Raw genomic sequence first — 16,169 nt, 5'->3', positions numbered from 1 at the left:
CAGACTGTATAAGTCACCAAAGGGAAATGGGAAAAGGAGTGTGAACATGGGGAGGGGCATTTCAGTTTGATTAGTGGTCCCCATGATTTGGAGGTATGCACCTGGCTGTTCCTACAGCTATGCCGCTTAGTGATTCCGTGTCTGGGGGACAGGTTTGGCAACTGGTGGTTTTACAAGCTCCAAACGTCATGCTTGCTTCAGGCCAGAGACTCATTTTTGAAGCTACAGACTGAGCGTGACAGTGAGAAAACTGACAATGTACAAAATATATACCGTAATCCTCAATGGCAGCCTCATTAGTTCTTTTATCAATGTCAGTGAAAATGGGGACATGTACAACCCTGGCAAAGGCTGCTGGTTTTTCTTGTAATGTGGGTCTGGCTAAATCCAACTTGAAAGACCAATCTGATGAAAAGATGCAGCACTTGATTTTGGAAAATTTGCCATATAGATAAATGATTTTCTTTCTTTTCTTTGTAGGCCCCCTGTTTCTCGTATTGCCTCCTCCGCTGTCCTGTGTAAGCATTGCGCTGCCTTTTCTCTGTGCCATTGGAGGAGGCCTCCAGCAGAGACCTGTGGCTGTTGGATGCCCATATCAGACCACCCTGCCGCTCCCACCCGCACAGTAAGTGCACCCATCTGAACTATAAACTTATAGACACGATAACGCAGCAATGCTGGGATTTCTCATTTTACAAATCATAACAATCATAACATAACAATCATCACAAAGGCAGCCATATTTATTTCCCTTTAAACAATACCATTTGCCTGGCATCTTGAAGATCTTTCAGGCATCAGTTGCACCTAAAATAAGCATGCTGCAAATGCAGTCAAACTTAGAGGGAATCCGAAGTGAAAATAAATTTATGATATAATGATTTGTATGTGTAGTACTGCCAAGAAATGAAAATAAAGCACAGATATGAGTCTCATATTGTTTCCAGTACAGGAAGAGTTAAGGGGCCCATACACTCAGGCGATTTTCTGGCCGATCGATCCCGATCGAGCGATCGATTGCAAATCGGTTGGCCAATCGACCGATCGATGGCCGATTTCGATGGATTTCCATCGAACTGGCAGGGTGGAAAATTTAGGTCGATCTGATGAGATTGCTTATCAGTTTGCATTGGCCTTAATGGAAATCTGATGGCAAAAAAATGCCATCAGATCGAATTTCAATAGATTTCAAACTGAAATCTATTGGAATTCTATCCTGGTAAAAAATGTTCTAAAAACGCATCAGATAGATCATCAGATGCATTTCTTATCTATCTGCTGCCAATCTGACGAGTGTATGGGCACCTTTAAGAAACTTCAGTTGTTATCTATGCAAAAGAGCTTCTTTGAGCTCTGTGATTTTATAAAGTCTCAACAGCACTCTCTTTTGAAGCTCTTATCTCAATTGTCTCATTGTTTCTTCTTTGTTTATGGTTTTTCTGCAGAGAAAAGTTCATTAGCACACTCTGAAATCATTTAAAATGCTGAGTGTATTGTGGAAACTGCAAATATTAGAGAATGATGCATTGTTATAAATAAATAAAAAGATATATACCTGTAAATAAAAATATGACACTTTCTTTACTACTAATGTTCTATTAATTATCCATATTACACAACCAATTCATTATATCATGAGGTTTTTTTCACTTCAGTGTCACTTTAAGTAAAACATCTGACCTGCGTGCTTGTTCAAGGCATAGGGCTAAAAGTTTTAAAGGCTGAGGATGTAGGACAGCCCAGCAACTGGTATTGTTTAAAAGGCAATAAATATGAATGCTTCCATATCCCTCTAACTTCAGTTATCCTTTAACAGCCGTGTTCTCTGAAATACCTCTTATAATTCAAACAAATAAGTAAAACAAGTGTATTGGAAATGCCAGAATGTGGGCAGACGTAAGTCAAACGTCCATGGCTGTTATTAAACTCATCCGGAGATCTGGTACTATACCGGTACATGGATTCTCAAAAATTATTTTATTCTATAAAGATAGGTTTGGTACCCTACAGATTATTATTGGTTTATAAGGCACCAACATAATGATGTCACTACAAGTGCCAATGTCCGCTTTGGTTTACCTAAAGGATATTTGAGATAAGCTCAGGCCAAGAATTCTTGCATGTATACAGAGCAGTGTGTTTTGTCCCATGGTGAGGGGGTAGAAGAGCAGATGTAACACAACAGTGGTACTCATTAGAAAGTGGTATTAGTATCAGTGGTATCAGTATCGTATCAGTGGTACCAATTTGGTAGGGCCCAGAGATCTTTTCATGCAACCTAAATGGCAAATGTACAATCTCTTACTAAGACAGTTTGTCCAACAGGAGACAATACACTCTCTCCACCTCTATCTATCTGACAGAGCCAGGCAATGAGGACAGTCCTCCTCTCCCCAGCTTTTACTTTCTTTTCATCATTAAACACAAGGTTACATAAGAAGTACAAATGTGGAAGTGAAGTGGGTTCTGCATTCTGTAGAAGGAATGAGGGACATTTGTACTTGTATAATAATAGATATGAAAATGTTCATGTACACGGCTGCATTAATGTTGGCACTTACCAGATCAATCATTAGATCACTTACTGATATAGTACCGTTTTGGCTGTAGGTTCACTTTCAAAGAGCTTTTTAAAAAATGCAAGATAAAATTTTTGTACATTACTTTTAAGCTGACATTTGCAAAATGTACTATTTTTACAGTTGTTTTCTTGTCGTAGCTTTCTGTATGTGTGGAAGCTACACGCTGCACCATGGTGGCAATATATAGCATGGTCCTGACTGATCTTAGTGAACATAGCACTGACATTGTGACAAGTAATAGTATTGCTGTGTACACACAAACTGCAGGCGACATTTTCGGTAATCAATCATTACAATAGTTTTCCAATTGGTGGGAAAAGTGAAAATACCATACACAGATGCACAATGGATTTCCAAACTGATCCTTTGTTCTCAACAAGCTGCCACAAAGTATTTGATTAGATAGACATGTTTATGTACAGTGCCTAGCTAGCACACAAATAACTATGCTGTGTTCCCTTTTTTTTTCTCTGTCTCATAGAGCTAAATATCGGGTATGTAAGTGGCTGTCACACTGTAGTCACTTCCTGTCTGAGTCAGGACTGAGTCAGCTAATTACATACCTGATATTTAACTCTTTCAGGCAGAGAAAGAAAAAAAAGGAACACAGCATAGTTATTTGTGTGCTAGGCACTGCACATACACATGTCTATGTCACATGTCACTTCGGGTATCTTTTAAAGACAAACTTATAGCGGTGCAGTTTGATTACACTCCGAAAATGTTAAGGTCCTCTACCACCTCAGAAGGGTCCCCCAATGGTCCAAGACGTACCACAGCTTTCAACAGCATTTCCTGAACAGCAGTTTTAACTACCAAAATGGTAAGATACCAGCCAGTCTCCCTACTCACTTGCACACTATTTTTTCAGTAAGGGCCTATTTCCACTACACGCAGATTGGATGCAGAATGGATGCAGAAAAACTCCAATGAATGCCTATGGGAAAAAATGCATCGGAAAATTTGCGTTTAGTGGAAACAGGCCCAGATGCATTCATTGGAGTCAGTTTTTCTGCATCCATTCTGCATCCAATCTGCGTGTAGTGGAAACAGGCCCTAAGACTTTGCAACTGCTGTTCAGGAAATTCTGTTAAAATCAAGAAAACCCTGAGAATCCCCCATGTGGAGATGGACTTTGACTTGAGTTTCTGCACAATCTGGGGTGGAAGCGCGGTTTGATATAGAAAGTACATCATGTAATGTGTTTCTTTCTGAGTTTAATTGTTGCTACATGTCTAAATGTTGCCTCTTCTGTGGATTGGAGGGGGAGGACCATTATGTACCGGCACCTTGGTGAAGCATGCAAACTCCACATCTGTACACAATGTCACTGTTGTTTTTTTGTTTTTTTATTAAGATACTAAAACAAATTGTAATTAGGCTCTCTTTGCTGGCTGTTGAGCTGAATTCTGGAAATGGTAACTGCAGGCTTTTCCTATCTCCATCTAGCAAGGTTTTGTCTTATCTCAGTGACTCACACAGCTTTCAGTGCAAGCTTTGAGCAGAGACTTCCATAGATTCTCCATTGTGATAGGAGCATTACAGAACTAATGAAAGGGGACCTGTCAGAAATCTCAGAACTGCTATTTCTGATGTTATTTTTATTATGATGTATTTATATAGTACTGCCATCTCCCCAACTCATTATAGAATATATCGGCATGTCATACTGCCAGAGATGAGCGTAATGACCTAATTACGATTTTGCGAAATTTCGCGTAATTAGTGTAATTACGATTATGGCCGTAAGTACATAATCGTAATGAAGAAGGATTTCGCGAAATTTCGCGTAAGCGTAATTTTCGCATTACAGTCGTATCATGCCGTAATTTCGCATTAAACGCTACCGTAATTTCGCGTTAAACTTAAACTGTAACGCTCCGTATAATATAAAAAAGCCGCCGACTTTAAGGGTTAATAGCAAAGCCCCCTTAAATGCTAAGAGCCTCAAATTTGGAGAATATATTAAGGAGATCAGGAGGAATAAGAGGAAAAAATTTTTTTTCAAAAAGACCTTATAGTTTTTGAGAAAATCGATGTTAAAGTTTCAAAGGAAAAATGTAAACATTTAAAAACCCGCCGACTTTAACGGTTAATAGCAAAGCCTGCTTAAAGTTTAGGAACACCAAATTCCCAGGGTATATTAAGGGGATCAGTGGGAATAAGAGGAAAAAAATTTTTTTCAAAAAGACCTTATAGTTTTTGAGAAAATCGATTTTTAAGTTTCAAGGGCGAAAATGTCTTTTAAATGCGGAAAATGTCAGTTTTTTTTGCACAGGTAACATTAGTGTATTATTTTCATAGATTCCCCCAAGTGGGAAGAGTTTTACTTACTTCGTTCTGAGTGTGGGAAATATAAAAAAAAAACGACGTGGGGTCCCCCCTCCCAGACCTCTTTAACCCCTTGTCCCCCATGCAGGCTGGGATAGCCAGAATGCGGAGCACCGGCCGCGTGGGGCTCCGCACCCTGACTATACCAGCCCGCATGGTCCATGGATTGGGGGGTCTCGGAAGGGGAGGGGCAGCCAAGCTTTCCCCTCCCCCTCCGAGCCCTTGTCCAATCCAAGGACAAGGGGCTCTTCTCCACCTCCGATGGGCGGTGGAGGTGGAGGCCGCGATTTCCTGGGGGGGAGGTTCATGGTGGAATCTGGGAGTCCCCTTTAAAAAGGGGTCCCCCAGATGCCCACCCCCCCTCCCAGGAGAAATGAGTATAGAGGTACTTGTACCCCATACCCATTTCCTTTAAGAGTTAAAGTAAATAAACACACAGACACTTAGAAAAAGTATTTTAATTGAACAAAAAACATAACCACGAAAAAAGTCCTTTAATATTCTTAATTAACCATTAATACTTACCTGTCCCTTTAAATAAATGATCCCTCGCAATATCCTCGGAAATGTTCTATCAGTTACAATGTAACAAAGTTATTACAATGTAACAACTTTGTTACATTGTAACTACGCCGCACCCGACGCCACTCGCCGCTCAGCCGCCGCATACCCGTCCGTGCAGGACGCTAAGTCCCCGCAGCTCCCGCTGTCCACCCCGCCCACATCTGTCACCCACATGTCACCCACATGTGGGTGACATGTGGGTGACATGTGGGAGAGGCGGGGAGGGCAGCGGAGCCGGCGGGGACTTAGCGTCCTGCACGAACCCGACAGAGCTCTGAGCTATATAGCTCAGAGCTCTGAGAAGCATCTTTGTATTTGGGCTCCAAGGAGCCCCATTGGTCCTTAGCAGACCAATGGGGTTCCTTCAAATCAGAAGGAACCCCATTGGTCTGCTAAGGACCAATGGGGCTCCTTGGAGCCCAAATACAAAGATGCTTAGAGAGCTCTGAGCTATATAGCTCAGAGCTCTGTCGGGTCCTGCAGCGCAGACGCGGTGGCAGCGGCGGCGGTGAGTGACGTCGGGTGCGGCGTAGTTACAATGTAACAAAGTTGTTACATTGCAATAACTTTGTTACATTGTAACTGATAGAACATTTCCGAGGATATTGCGTGGGATCATTTATTTAAAGGGACAGGTAAGTATTAATGGTTAATTAAGAATATTAAAGGACTTTTTTCGTGGTTATGTTTTTTGTTCAATTAAAATACTTTTTCTATGTGTTTGTGTGTTTATTTACTTTTAACTCTTAAAGGAAATGGGTAAGGGGTACAAGTACCTCTATACTCATTTCTCCTGGGAGGGGGGGTGGGCATCTGGGGGACCCCTTTTTAAAGGGGACTCCCAGATTCCACCATGAACCCCCCACCCAGGAAATCGCGGCCTCCACCTCCACCGCCCATCGGAGGTGGAGAAGAGCCCCTTGTCCTTGGATTGGACAAGGGCTCGGAGGGGGAGGGGAAAGCTTGGCTGCCCCTCCCCTTCCGAGACCCCCCAATCCATGGACCATGCGGGCTGGTATAGTCAGGGTGCGGAGCCCCACGCGGCCGGTGCTCCGCATTCTGGCTATCCCAGCCTGCATGGGGGACAAGGGGTTAAAGAGGTCTGGGAGGGGGGACCCCACGTCGTTTTTTTTTTTATATTTCCCACACTCAGAACGAAGTAAGTAAAATTCTTCCCACTTGGGGGAATCTATGAAAATAATACACTATTGTTACCTGTGCAAAAAAAACTGACATTTTCCGCATTTAAAAGACATTTTCGCCCTTGAAACTTAAAAATCGATTTTCTCAAAAACTATAAGGTCTTTTTGAAAAAAAATTTTTTCCTCTTATTCCCACTGATCCCCTTAATATACCCTAGGAATTTGGTGTTCCTAAACTTTAAGCAGGCTTTGCTATTAACCGTTAAAGTCGGCGGGTTTTTAAATGTATACATTTTTACTTTGAAACTTTAACATCGATTTTCTCAAAAACTATAAGGTCTTTTTGAAAAAAAAATTTTTCCTCTTATTCCTCCTGATCTCCTTAATATATTCTCCAAATTTGAGGCTCTTAGCATTTAAGGGGGCTTTGCTATTAACCCTTAAAGTCGGCGGCTTTTTTATATTATACGGAGCGTTACGGTTTAACGCGAAATTACGGTAGCGTTTAATGCGAAATTACGGCATGAACGAAACGCGAAATTTCGCCTTGAAAATTACGCTTACGGTATTTTCAATTACGATTTTAATGGCAATTTCGCTACGCTAATTTCGCATCGTAATCACAAATTTCGCATGCGTAATTATAGTAATGCGAAATTACGAAAATTTCAGCTCAACTCTACATACTGCCCCTCAGCTGAGCTCACAATCTTTTCTCTACCAGAGTTCTAGTTTTAGCCATCAGTAAATGCAGGAAGATTTCAATCAGCGGGAAGTTTTATTGGCCATTTTAAAAGAAAAAGAGTAAGTTTTCCATTAATAGCCGCCGCCCTCCCTGCAAACAAATGGCCTGATCACAAAAATAGAACGCAGAGTCCCAACTAGTTATGTTTTTGGCTTATTGACATTCAAATAGTTGTACAGTTTGGACCCTAGATACCTGAAGGATTTGTTGCAACTGTTGTCTCTTCGATTTCCTCAATAGATTCCAGTGGGACTGCCAAACGAACGCAGTATGAATTTGGCCAGATGTGGCTCAGTCAATAGGCACTTGAAAAAGGGTCTTTGACTCCATCAATGACCAACCCTCATCCCCACCCTTGCTTTCCTCAGTGGTAACCGCACCGATAACCAACCACCCATGTGAACTTACCTCTTAAAGTGGACACTAGGTGAGAATGATATGGAGGCTACAGTATGTATTTGCTTTTAAACAATGCAAGTTGCTTGGCTGTCCCCCTGATTCTATGTGTCTAATGCTTTAAAGTACTCACGAGGCCCCCCCAAAAATTAGTTTTACTTACCTGGGGCTTCTTCCCTTGGCGCAGCTCCAGTCCTCTCCGGGGTCCTGCTAGCAGCCTCGACCCCGATGAGTCGGCGCCTTATGCGCATGCACGGGCCCACGTTACCGGAGCGTACTGCGTCAGAGCAGTACTACACCCCCGATGACGTGGATGCCCCTAGAATGACTTCTAGGGGTTGGAAAAAAACCCAGGTAAGTAAAACTACATTTCTTCTTTTTTTGGCCTTGTAGGTCTTTTAAGACACAGTTCCCCAAGCCTATCCTCAAGGCCCAACAACAGTACATGTTTTACAGAAAACCACAAACATGCACAGGTGAGGTAATTAGTGTCTCAGCAGAGCTGATTTATTACCTGTATGGATTTCCACAAAACATGCACTGTTGGTGGTACTTAGGGACAAGGTTGGGGAACACTGCTTTAAGCCATAGACCTTGAACAAGCATGCAGATCAGATGCTCTGACTCAAGTCTGACTGGTTTAGCCGCATGCTTGCTTCAGGGTTTCGACTCTGACACTACTGATGCCAGCAAATGAAAAGGACTGCCTGGTAACTGGTATTATTTAACAGAAAATAAATATGGCAGCCTCCATATCACTCTCACCTCAGGTTCATTTTAAGAAGTTAACCAAACTTGTTATAAACTGGGAGCTGTGAATGTAAAATACACATCTTATAAAATGCAAAAGTAACATTGACAATGTAGACGTACACATATGCAGTTTTGGGATGCCTTTCCCTAGTTTTGCGCAGCCAGGTCTATCCTGCTAATTTATCGTAAGGTTGCGCACATGTCGAAATGAAAGTAATTATATGTAACAAAGTGCTGGCATTGTCTGAGCTCCCCTTTAAGTATATGTGAAAAGCTCTTTAAAGTCCAGTTAATGTTAGCAGTCTGTATCAGTGCGTTTGTAGCCCTCGGTTTGTCTCCTGCCTATACTCATTGTATAGGATGCCAGTGTGGTATAAATGGGGATATGTCTCATTGTGAGGGCTACACAGGGGCAGTTGGCAGCGCTGTGCAGAGTTGTATGGGCAATGTGTTTCGAGTTCTCTGCCAGCGTCAGCAGACTGATGGATTCTCTATCTATTCTTCTACAATGCGTCCTATAGAATTCCATCCTACAAAGCAAAAACCCACAGACTGTCTTTTCTCTCTCGCCACTCCGCTGCTAATTAGTAGCTCGTTAGACAAAACCATTTTAGAAGAAAATGCTCCATTTGACTTGTGTGTCGGCATGTTCCCAGCTCCCCCTTTTTCCCTGATCAGCAGGGGTGTTTTACTGTGAATCCCCCTTTAAACAGAGACCACACACAGCACTGGATCCAAAGTCTGATAAATATTTGTGTGAAACTTCCATACCAGAGTGCAGAACCTCTGCTAGACTGTCATCCTCCCAGGCTCTGCCGAGCTGCAGTGTCTCTTATGCAATGAAACAATAAATCTACTGATGATTTCTAGGCAGGACTAGATTATTAGCACCTCTAGGCCACTTCTAGTGTGTTGTGGTCATCTGTATGTCCACCGATGATTTTCATATACATACTGTATACTCTATTTGAAAGTACTGAAGTCACACCAGTAATATACATATGCCCCTAAAGTGCATATAGTGCAAAAGAATCAACTGTTTTAAAACACTTAGTCTATTTTTAAATGTGCTCTCTCTTGTCTCTCACTGTATGGTAAGTACTAGTAAAGTGCACATCGCAATAGACACAGTAATCCCCTGGAGTTAGACTCAAGGTAGACCACAGCCAGGGCACCCATTTTGGGAATGAACTCACCTGAAGCAGTGCGAACACTGCTAGGTTGGTCAGTATCTGCTCCATTCTCCATTCCCATGGGCCACTCGGACCAGCGGGTGAGAGACACTGTGCGAGGGATGCGGGCGCGGGGCTTCCTTGAGAAGAGGCAACGGGGGAAAGCCCATAGAAAACCGCTGACTGTGCAACAATGCAGTTTGATGGGTTTTATGGAATTGCACTATGGAAGGCATTTTTTTTTTTTTTTTGGCATCTTTGAGGTACTTTGGCTTGTGATGAAATGCAAAGGAGATCGGGAGCTTGAAGAGCTGAAGCGTCCCAGCATTGAGCTGATACTGACCAACCTAGCAGTGGTCAGTTCATTCCCCAATGGGTACCCTGGTGGTGGTCTCACTCGAGTTTAAAGCATTGTTTTGGAATTTCCTACATTATACTGTATCTATTGTAATGTGCGCTTGAACTCAGTAGCGGGGAAAACGCAGGGTTTTTTAAGGGGGGGGGGGGGGGTGGTTCCTGACAGGTCCAGAAGCACTTATGTCCCCGAGTGCTTCTGAAGACAGGTGGCTCCATACTGCTCATGCACAAAAGTGCGTTGGCGTATTATGGAGCTGCCTATCTTTGGAAGGGCTTCTGGATGCAGCAAATTTGAACTGGGGACAGCGCTGGAACAACTCCCTGAGAGAGGAACTTAGTTTGGACAATTCAGTGGAATATGCTACATAGAGCTTGATTCACTAATCGGCGCTAAGCCAGTTAGTGAGCCTTAAGACATAGTGGGCCTTAGTGAATGGCAGTTGCTCTGTCCAACTGCCAAAAAACTGTATAGGGAGCAGGGAAGCCGGCCAGCATCTTTGTATGAATCCTTTTTAGGGAATATCTTTATAAAGAATAAAAGCCTTGCTGAGAATCCCCTATGAAGAGATGGACTAGTCCAAAACCTGTCAATTATGTCAGATTTCTACTACCTACTGTAAGTGACAGCAACATAGGAGAAAAGTAATTTATGGCTCATTTTACTCTGAAAAAAAATGTACTTCTTATTTGTCTGTTTGCACATATTTTACATTTTTACAATTTTTTGCTGTAGTGCCCCTTTAAGGGGCCGTCTTGGTGCCTTAACAGGGTTAAGGGGCCTTATCGGAGTTAAGGGGCATTATCAGAGTAGCATAGCGAGCGCTGCGAACATATGCCTGCTAATTGGCAATGACAAGAGCTCCACTCATCGTACCCTGAACCCCTGCGGGTCCAATCACTTTAACCACTTAAGGACTGCAGTCATAAAACCCCTTAAGGACCAGAGCCTTTTTTTCCATTCAGACCACTGCAGCTTTAACGGTTTATTGCTCGGTCATACAACCTACCACCTAAATGAATTTTACCTCCTTTTCTTGTCACTAATACAGCTTTCTTTTGGTGCTATTTGATTGCTGCTGCGAGTTTTATTTTTTATTATATTCATCAAAAAAGACATGAATTTTGTCAAAAAAATGACTTTTTTTTACTTTCTGTGCTGACATTTTTCAAATAAAGTAAAATTTCCTATACATTTAAGCGCAAAAGTTATTCTGCTACATGTCTTTCATAAAAAAAAAAAAAACATTCAGTGTATATTTATTGGTTTGGGTAAAAGTTATAACGTTTACAAACCATGGGGCAAAAAGTGAATTTTCCCATTTTGAAGCATCTCCGACTTTTCTGAGCACCTGTCATGTTTCATGAGGTGCTAAAATTCCAGGATAGTATAAATACCCCCCAAATGACCCCATTTTGGAAAGAAGACATCCCAAAGTATTCACTGAGAGGCATGGTGAGTTCATAGAAGATTCTATTTTTTGTCACAAGTTAGCGGAAAATGACACTTTGTGACAAAAAAAGGAAAAAAAAAGTTTCCATTTCTTCTAACTTGCGACAAAAAAAAATGAAATCTGCCACGGACGCACTATGCTCCTCTCTGAATACCTTGAAGGGTCTACTTTCCAAAATGGGGTCATTTGTGGGGTGTGTTTACTGTCCTGGCATTTTGGGGGGTGCTAAATTGTAAGCACCCCTGTAAAGCCTAAATGTACTCATTGGACTTTGGGCCCCTTAGCGCAGTTAGGGTGCAAAAAAGTGCTACACATGTGGTATCGCCATACTCAGGAGAAGTAGTATAATGTGTTTTGGGGTGTATTTTTACACATACCCATGCTGAGTGGGAGAAATATCTCTGTAAATGGACAATTGTGTGTAAAAAAAAAATCAAAAAATTGTCATTTACAGAGATATTTCTCCCACCCAGCATGGGTATGTGTAAAAATACACCCCAAAACACATTATACTACTTCTCCTGAGTACAGCAATACCACATGTGTGGCACTTTTTTGCAACCTAGGTGCGCTAAGGGGCCTAACTTCCTATTCACAGGTCATTTTGAGGCATTTGGACTACTCCTCACGGTTTAGGGCCCCTAAAATGCCAGGGCAGTATAGAAACCCCACAAGTGACCCCATTTTAGAAAGAAGACACCCCAAGGTATTCTGTTAGGAGTATGGTGAGTTCATAGAAGATCTTATTTTTTTGTCACAAGTTAGTGAAAAATGAAACTTTGTGAAAAAACAATAAAAATCAATTTCCGCTAACTTTTGACAAAAAAAAAATCTTCTATGAACGCTTCATACACCTAACAGAATACCTTGCGGTGTCTTCTTTCTAAAAAGGGGTCGCTTGTGGAGTTCCTATACTGCCCTGGCATTTTACGGGCCCAAAACCGTGAGTAGTCTGGAAACCAAATGTCTCATAATGACTGTTCAGGGGTATAAGCATCTGCAAATTTTGATGGCAGGTGGTCTATGAGGGGGCGAAGGTTTCGGTTGAAAAGGGCGCCCGAGCTGCCTGTATGAAAAGGGCGCCGCCATAGACATCAATGTTATTTCTGGAACTATGGGCTACAAGGTGTAGAAAATGGCGCCCGAGTTTTGATATAGGCTACAAGCGGGCTCCCCTTTGTAGCCCATATTTTTTCGGCTACAAGGTTTTAGGCTACAAGCGGGCTCCCCTTTGTAGCCTGTATTTTTTTCGGCTACAAGGTTTTCGGCTACAGTAAGGTGCCCCTTTGTAGCTCATATTATTGCCTTTTTTTGTAGCCTAAGTTTTTATATGGGCTACAAGCACTGTAAGCCGAATTATTTCATTCCCTCACTATCCATGGCGGCCTGGAGGGGAATAGTAATTAACACATCCCGGAGTTTTTTTGTAGCCGAAGTTTTTATATGGGCTACACCAGGCGCCTTTTTTTTTTTGTAGCCGAAGTTTTTATATGGGCTACACCAAGCGTCTTTTTTGTAGCTGAAGTTGGTATATATGGGCTCCACCAGGCGCCTTTTTTGTAGCCGAAGTTGGTATATATGGGCTTTACCAGGCGCCCTTTTTTACCGGCGCCCTTTTCATGTAGACCCGGGGCGAATTTTGTGGAACCGGTCATAAGCAGGGTGGCCTCTTACATGACAGGTTGTATTGGGCCTGATCTGATGGATAGGAGTGCTAGGGGGGTGACAGGAGGTGATTGATGGGTGTCTCAGGGGGTGGTTAGAGGGGAAAATAGATGCAATCAATGCACCGGGGAGGTGATCGGAAGGGGGTCTGAGGGGGATCTGAGTGTTTGGCCGAGTGATCAGGAGCCCACACGGGGCAAATTAGGGCATGATTTGATGGGTAGGTGTGTTAGGGGGTGACAGGTGGTGACAGGAGGTGATTGATGGGTGTCTCAAGGTGTGATTAGTGGGGGGAATAGATGCAAGCAATGCACTGGCGAGGTGATCAGGGCTGAGGTCTGAGGGCGTTCTGAGGGTGTGGGCGGGTGATTGGGTGCCCTAGGGGCAGATAGGGGTCTAATCTGATGGGTAGCAGTGACAGGGGCTGATTGATGGGTGATCAGTGGGTGATTAGATGGCAGAACAGATGTAAACAATGCACTTTGGAGGTGATCTGAGGGTAGGTCTGGGGCAATCTGATGGTGTGGGTGATCAGATTGCTAGCAAGGGGCAGGTTAGGGGCTGATTGATGGGTGGCAGTGACAGGGGGTGATTGATAGGTGGCAGTGACAGGGGGTGACTGGCGAATTGATAAGGGGGGGGGGGTCTGAGGGCAATCTGAGCGTGTGGGAGGGTGATTGGGTGCCCGCAAGGGGCAGATAGGGGTCTAATCTGATGGGTAGCAGTGACAGGGGGTGATTGATGGGTAATTAGTGGGTGTTTAGGGTAGAGAACAGATGTAAACACTGCGCTTGGGAGGTGATCTGACGTCGGATCTGCGGGCGATCTATTGGTGTGGGTGGGTGATCAGATTGCCCGCAAGGGGCAGGTTAGGGGCTGATTGATGGGTGGCAGTGACAGGGGGTGATTGATGGGTGGCAGTGACAGGGGGTGATTGACAGGTGATCAGTGGGTTATTACAGGGAAGAACGGATGTAAATAATGCACTGGTGAATTGATAAGGGGGGGTCTGAGGGCAATCTGAGCGTGTGGGCGGGTGATTAGGGTCTAATCTAATGGGTAACAGTGACAGGTGGTGATAGGGGTGGTTGATGGGTAATTAGTGGGTGTTTAGGGTAGAGAACAGATGTAAACACTGCACTTGGGAGGTGATCTGATGTCGGATCTGCGGGCGATCTATTGGTGTGGGTGGGTGATCAGATTGCCCGCAAGGGGCAGGTTAGGGGCTGATTGATGGGTGGCAGTGATAGGGGGGGATTGACAGGTGATTGACAGGTGATCAGGGGGGATAGATGCATACAGTACACAGGGGGGGGGGGGGGGTTGGGGAGAATCTGATGGGTGGGGGGGTGATCAGGATTACCCAGGGGGCAGTTTAGGGACTAAAAAGAAAAATAGCGTTGACAGATAGTGACAGGGAGTAATTGATGGGTGATTAGGGGGGTGATTGTGTACAAACAGTGGTCTGGGGGGTGGGCAGGGGGGGGGGGGTCTGAGGGGTGCTGTGGGCGATCAGGGGGCAGGGGGGGCAGATCAGTGTGTTTGGGTGCAGACTAGGGTGGCTGCAGCCTGCCCTGGTGGTCCCTCGGACACTGGGACCACCAGGGCAGGAGGCAGCCTGTATAATACACTTTGTAAACATTACAAAGCTTATTATACGCTTCCTATCCGGCGATCGTCGGGTTAACAACCCGCCGGCGCTTCCGATTGGCCGGCGGGTGGGCGGAGCCTATTGCAGGCGGATGCGCGCGCATCCCAGCGCGCGATCCCCGGCAAAACAGTTCCCCAGGACCTGACGCCATTCTGCGTTACGTGGTCCTGGGGCTGCCACTTTGCCGCCGCCAATATGAAGTAGGCGGTCGGCAAGTGGTTAAAGGACATTAGCTCCGCACTTTGAATGGCACAATAGGCTGCCTGTCACTTGACATGCACAAACAACCTAAGTGTTTTTCCCACAGACCTTGCAGGAGGCAAGCCTCTGTATATTTTCCCACAGACCCTGCAGGAGGCAAGCCTCTGTATATTTACCAGCTTGCCCGCATCAGCGATTTCAGGGAATTTTTTAAAAAAAGTACAGTAGTCTCAAGGGGGTATTCCAGACATCGGTAACCCCCGGCTGAATGCGCCAGTGAGTAGCATAGCTTAGGAGCTCTGGGCCCCAGTGCAAGTTTTACATTGGGCTTCCTTAAGCACTCTATACATAACAAGTGATATGAAACACCAAAACCTGCCAAGCACAGCTGCAGTGTCAGAGAGATGTAGGCTGGGAAAGAGAACATTCTATTAATGATTACAACTAATCAAAGCTCATATAAAGGTGATTACCAGCTTAGTACTAATAGAGCTAATAAAGCTGTTGAAGGAGGGCCCCTACCGGGCCCCTCTGATCCAGGGACCCTGGTGCGGTCACCATCTCTGGATCCCCTATTGCTACGCCACTGCTTGAAATAGTGCTTACCATACAATGTTTATCATCTAGTCATTTATGTCTCAGATAATCTATATACCTATATTATATTCTACATGCTATGAGATGATTATCGAGCAATGTTTATCTACAGTGAGAATTTACATTAGACGGATGTGTTAAAAATGGTAAAACACGCATACCCTTGAAGCCTAGAATTTTCCCTAAGTTACCTATCCAAACATCTATGCCCGTCAATTTCACACAGAAAGGTTGACCTGTGGAAAATTCACAAGTGACGTCAGCAGTAGAGATAATAATAGGCAATCATCCCTAGCCACTAGTTCCAGCGTCAGTGGTGACAATGATATAATCTATGTGCAAGCAACGCTGAGCTCTGAGGAAAATATTTCTCAGCATGCTTCAGCTTCTCTTGTTGATGGAGTTCAGTGTTCGCCTTCACCACAGGGAGCAGGATGACCCTTTTGCTGTGGACGTGCCTTTAGAAGATTCACACAAGCCAGAAGCAATGGCCACAGCAGGTGGTGGTACTTATCTGCCTTATAGAGGAGGCCAGGAATTACAGCTGACGGTGAAATCTGCT

At 44.0% G+C, this 16,169-nt stretch overlaps 1 protein-coding gene across 5 annotated transcripts in view; it reads left to right on the top strand.

Annotated features, from left to right (window-relative positions):
* NUMBL (NUMB like endocytic adaptor protein) overlaps positions 1 to 16,169 on the top strand; it is a 131,740-nt gene that overhangs the window by 80,578 nt on the left and 34,993 nt on the right. For 3 of the 5 annotated variants that reach the window (XM_068250781.1, XM_068250782.1, XM_068250783.1), the window contains exon 2: positions 481 to 625. The exons of 1 other annotated variant lie outside the window; for it this stretch is intronic. Coding sequence is in view for 1 of the 4 variants with exons in the window: in XM_068250779.1 (XP_068106880.1) it covers positions 10,636 to 10,658 (23 nt within the window). In the remaining 3 variants the exon portion in view is untranslated. Of the gene's footprint in view, positions 1 to 480; positions 626 to 10,504; positions 10,659 to 16,169 lie in introns of those variants that run through there. One more of the 5 variants, XM_068250779.1, reaches the window with a different exon arrangement.

The sequence above is a fragment of the Hyperolius riggenbachi genome, chromosome 8 (genome assembly GCF_040937935.1).
Source record: "Hyperolius riggenbachi isolate aHypRig1 chromosome 8, aHypRig1.pri, whole genome shotgun sequence".
Taxonomy (NCBI): Eukaryota; Metazoa; Chordata; class Amphibia; order Anura; family Hyperoliidae; genus Hyperolius; species Hyperolius riggenbachi.
This window is presented reverse-complemented; position numbering and strand designations above follow the sequence as displayed.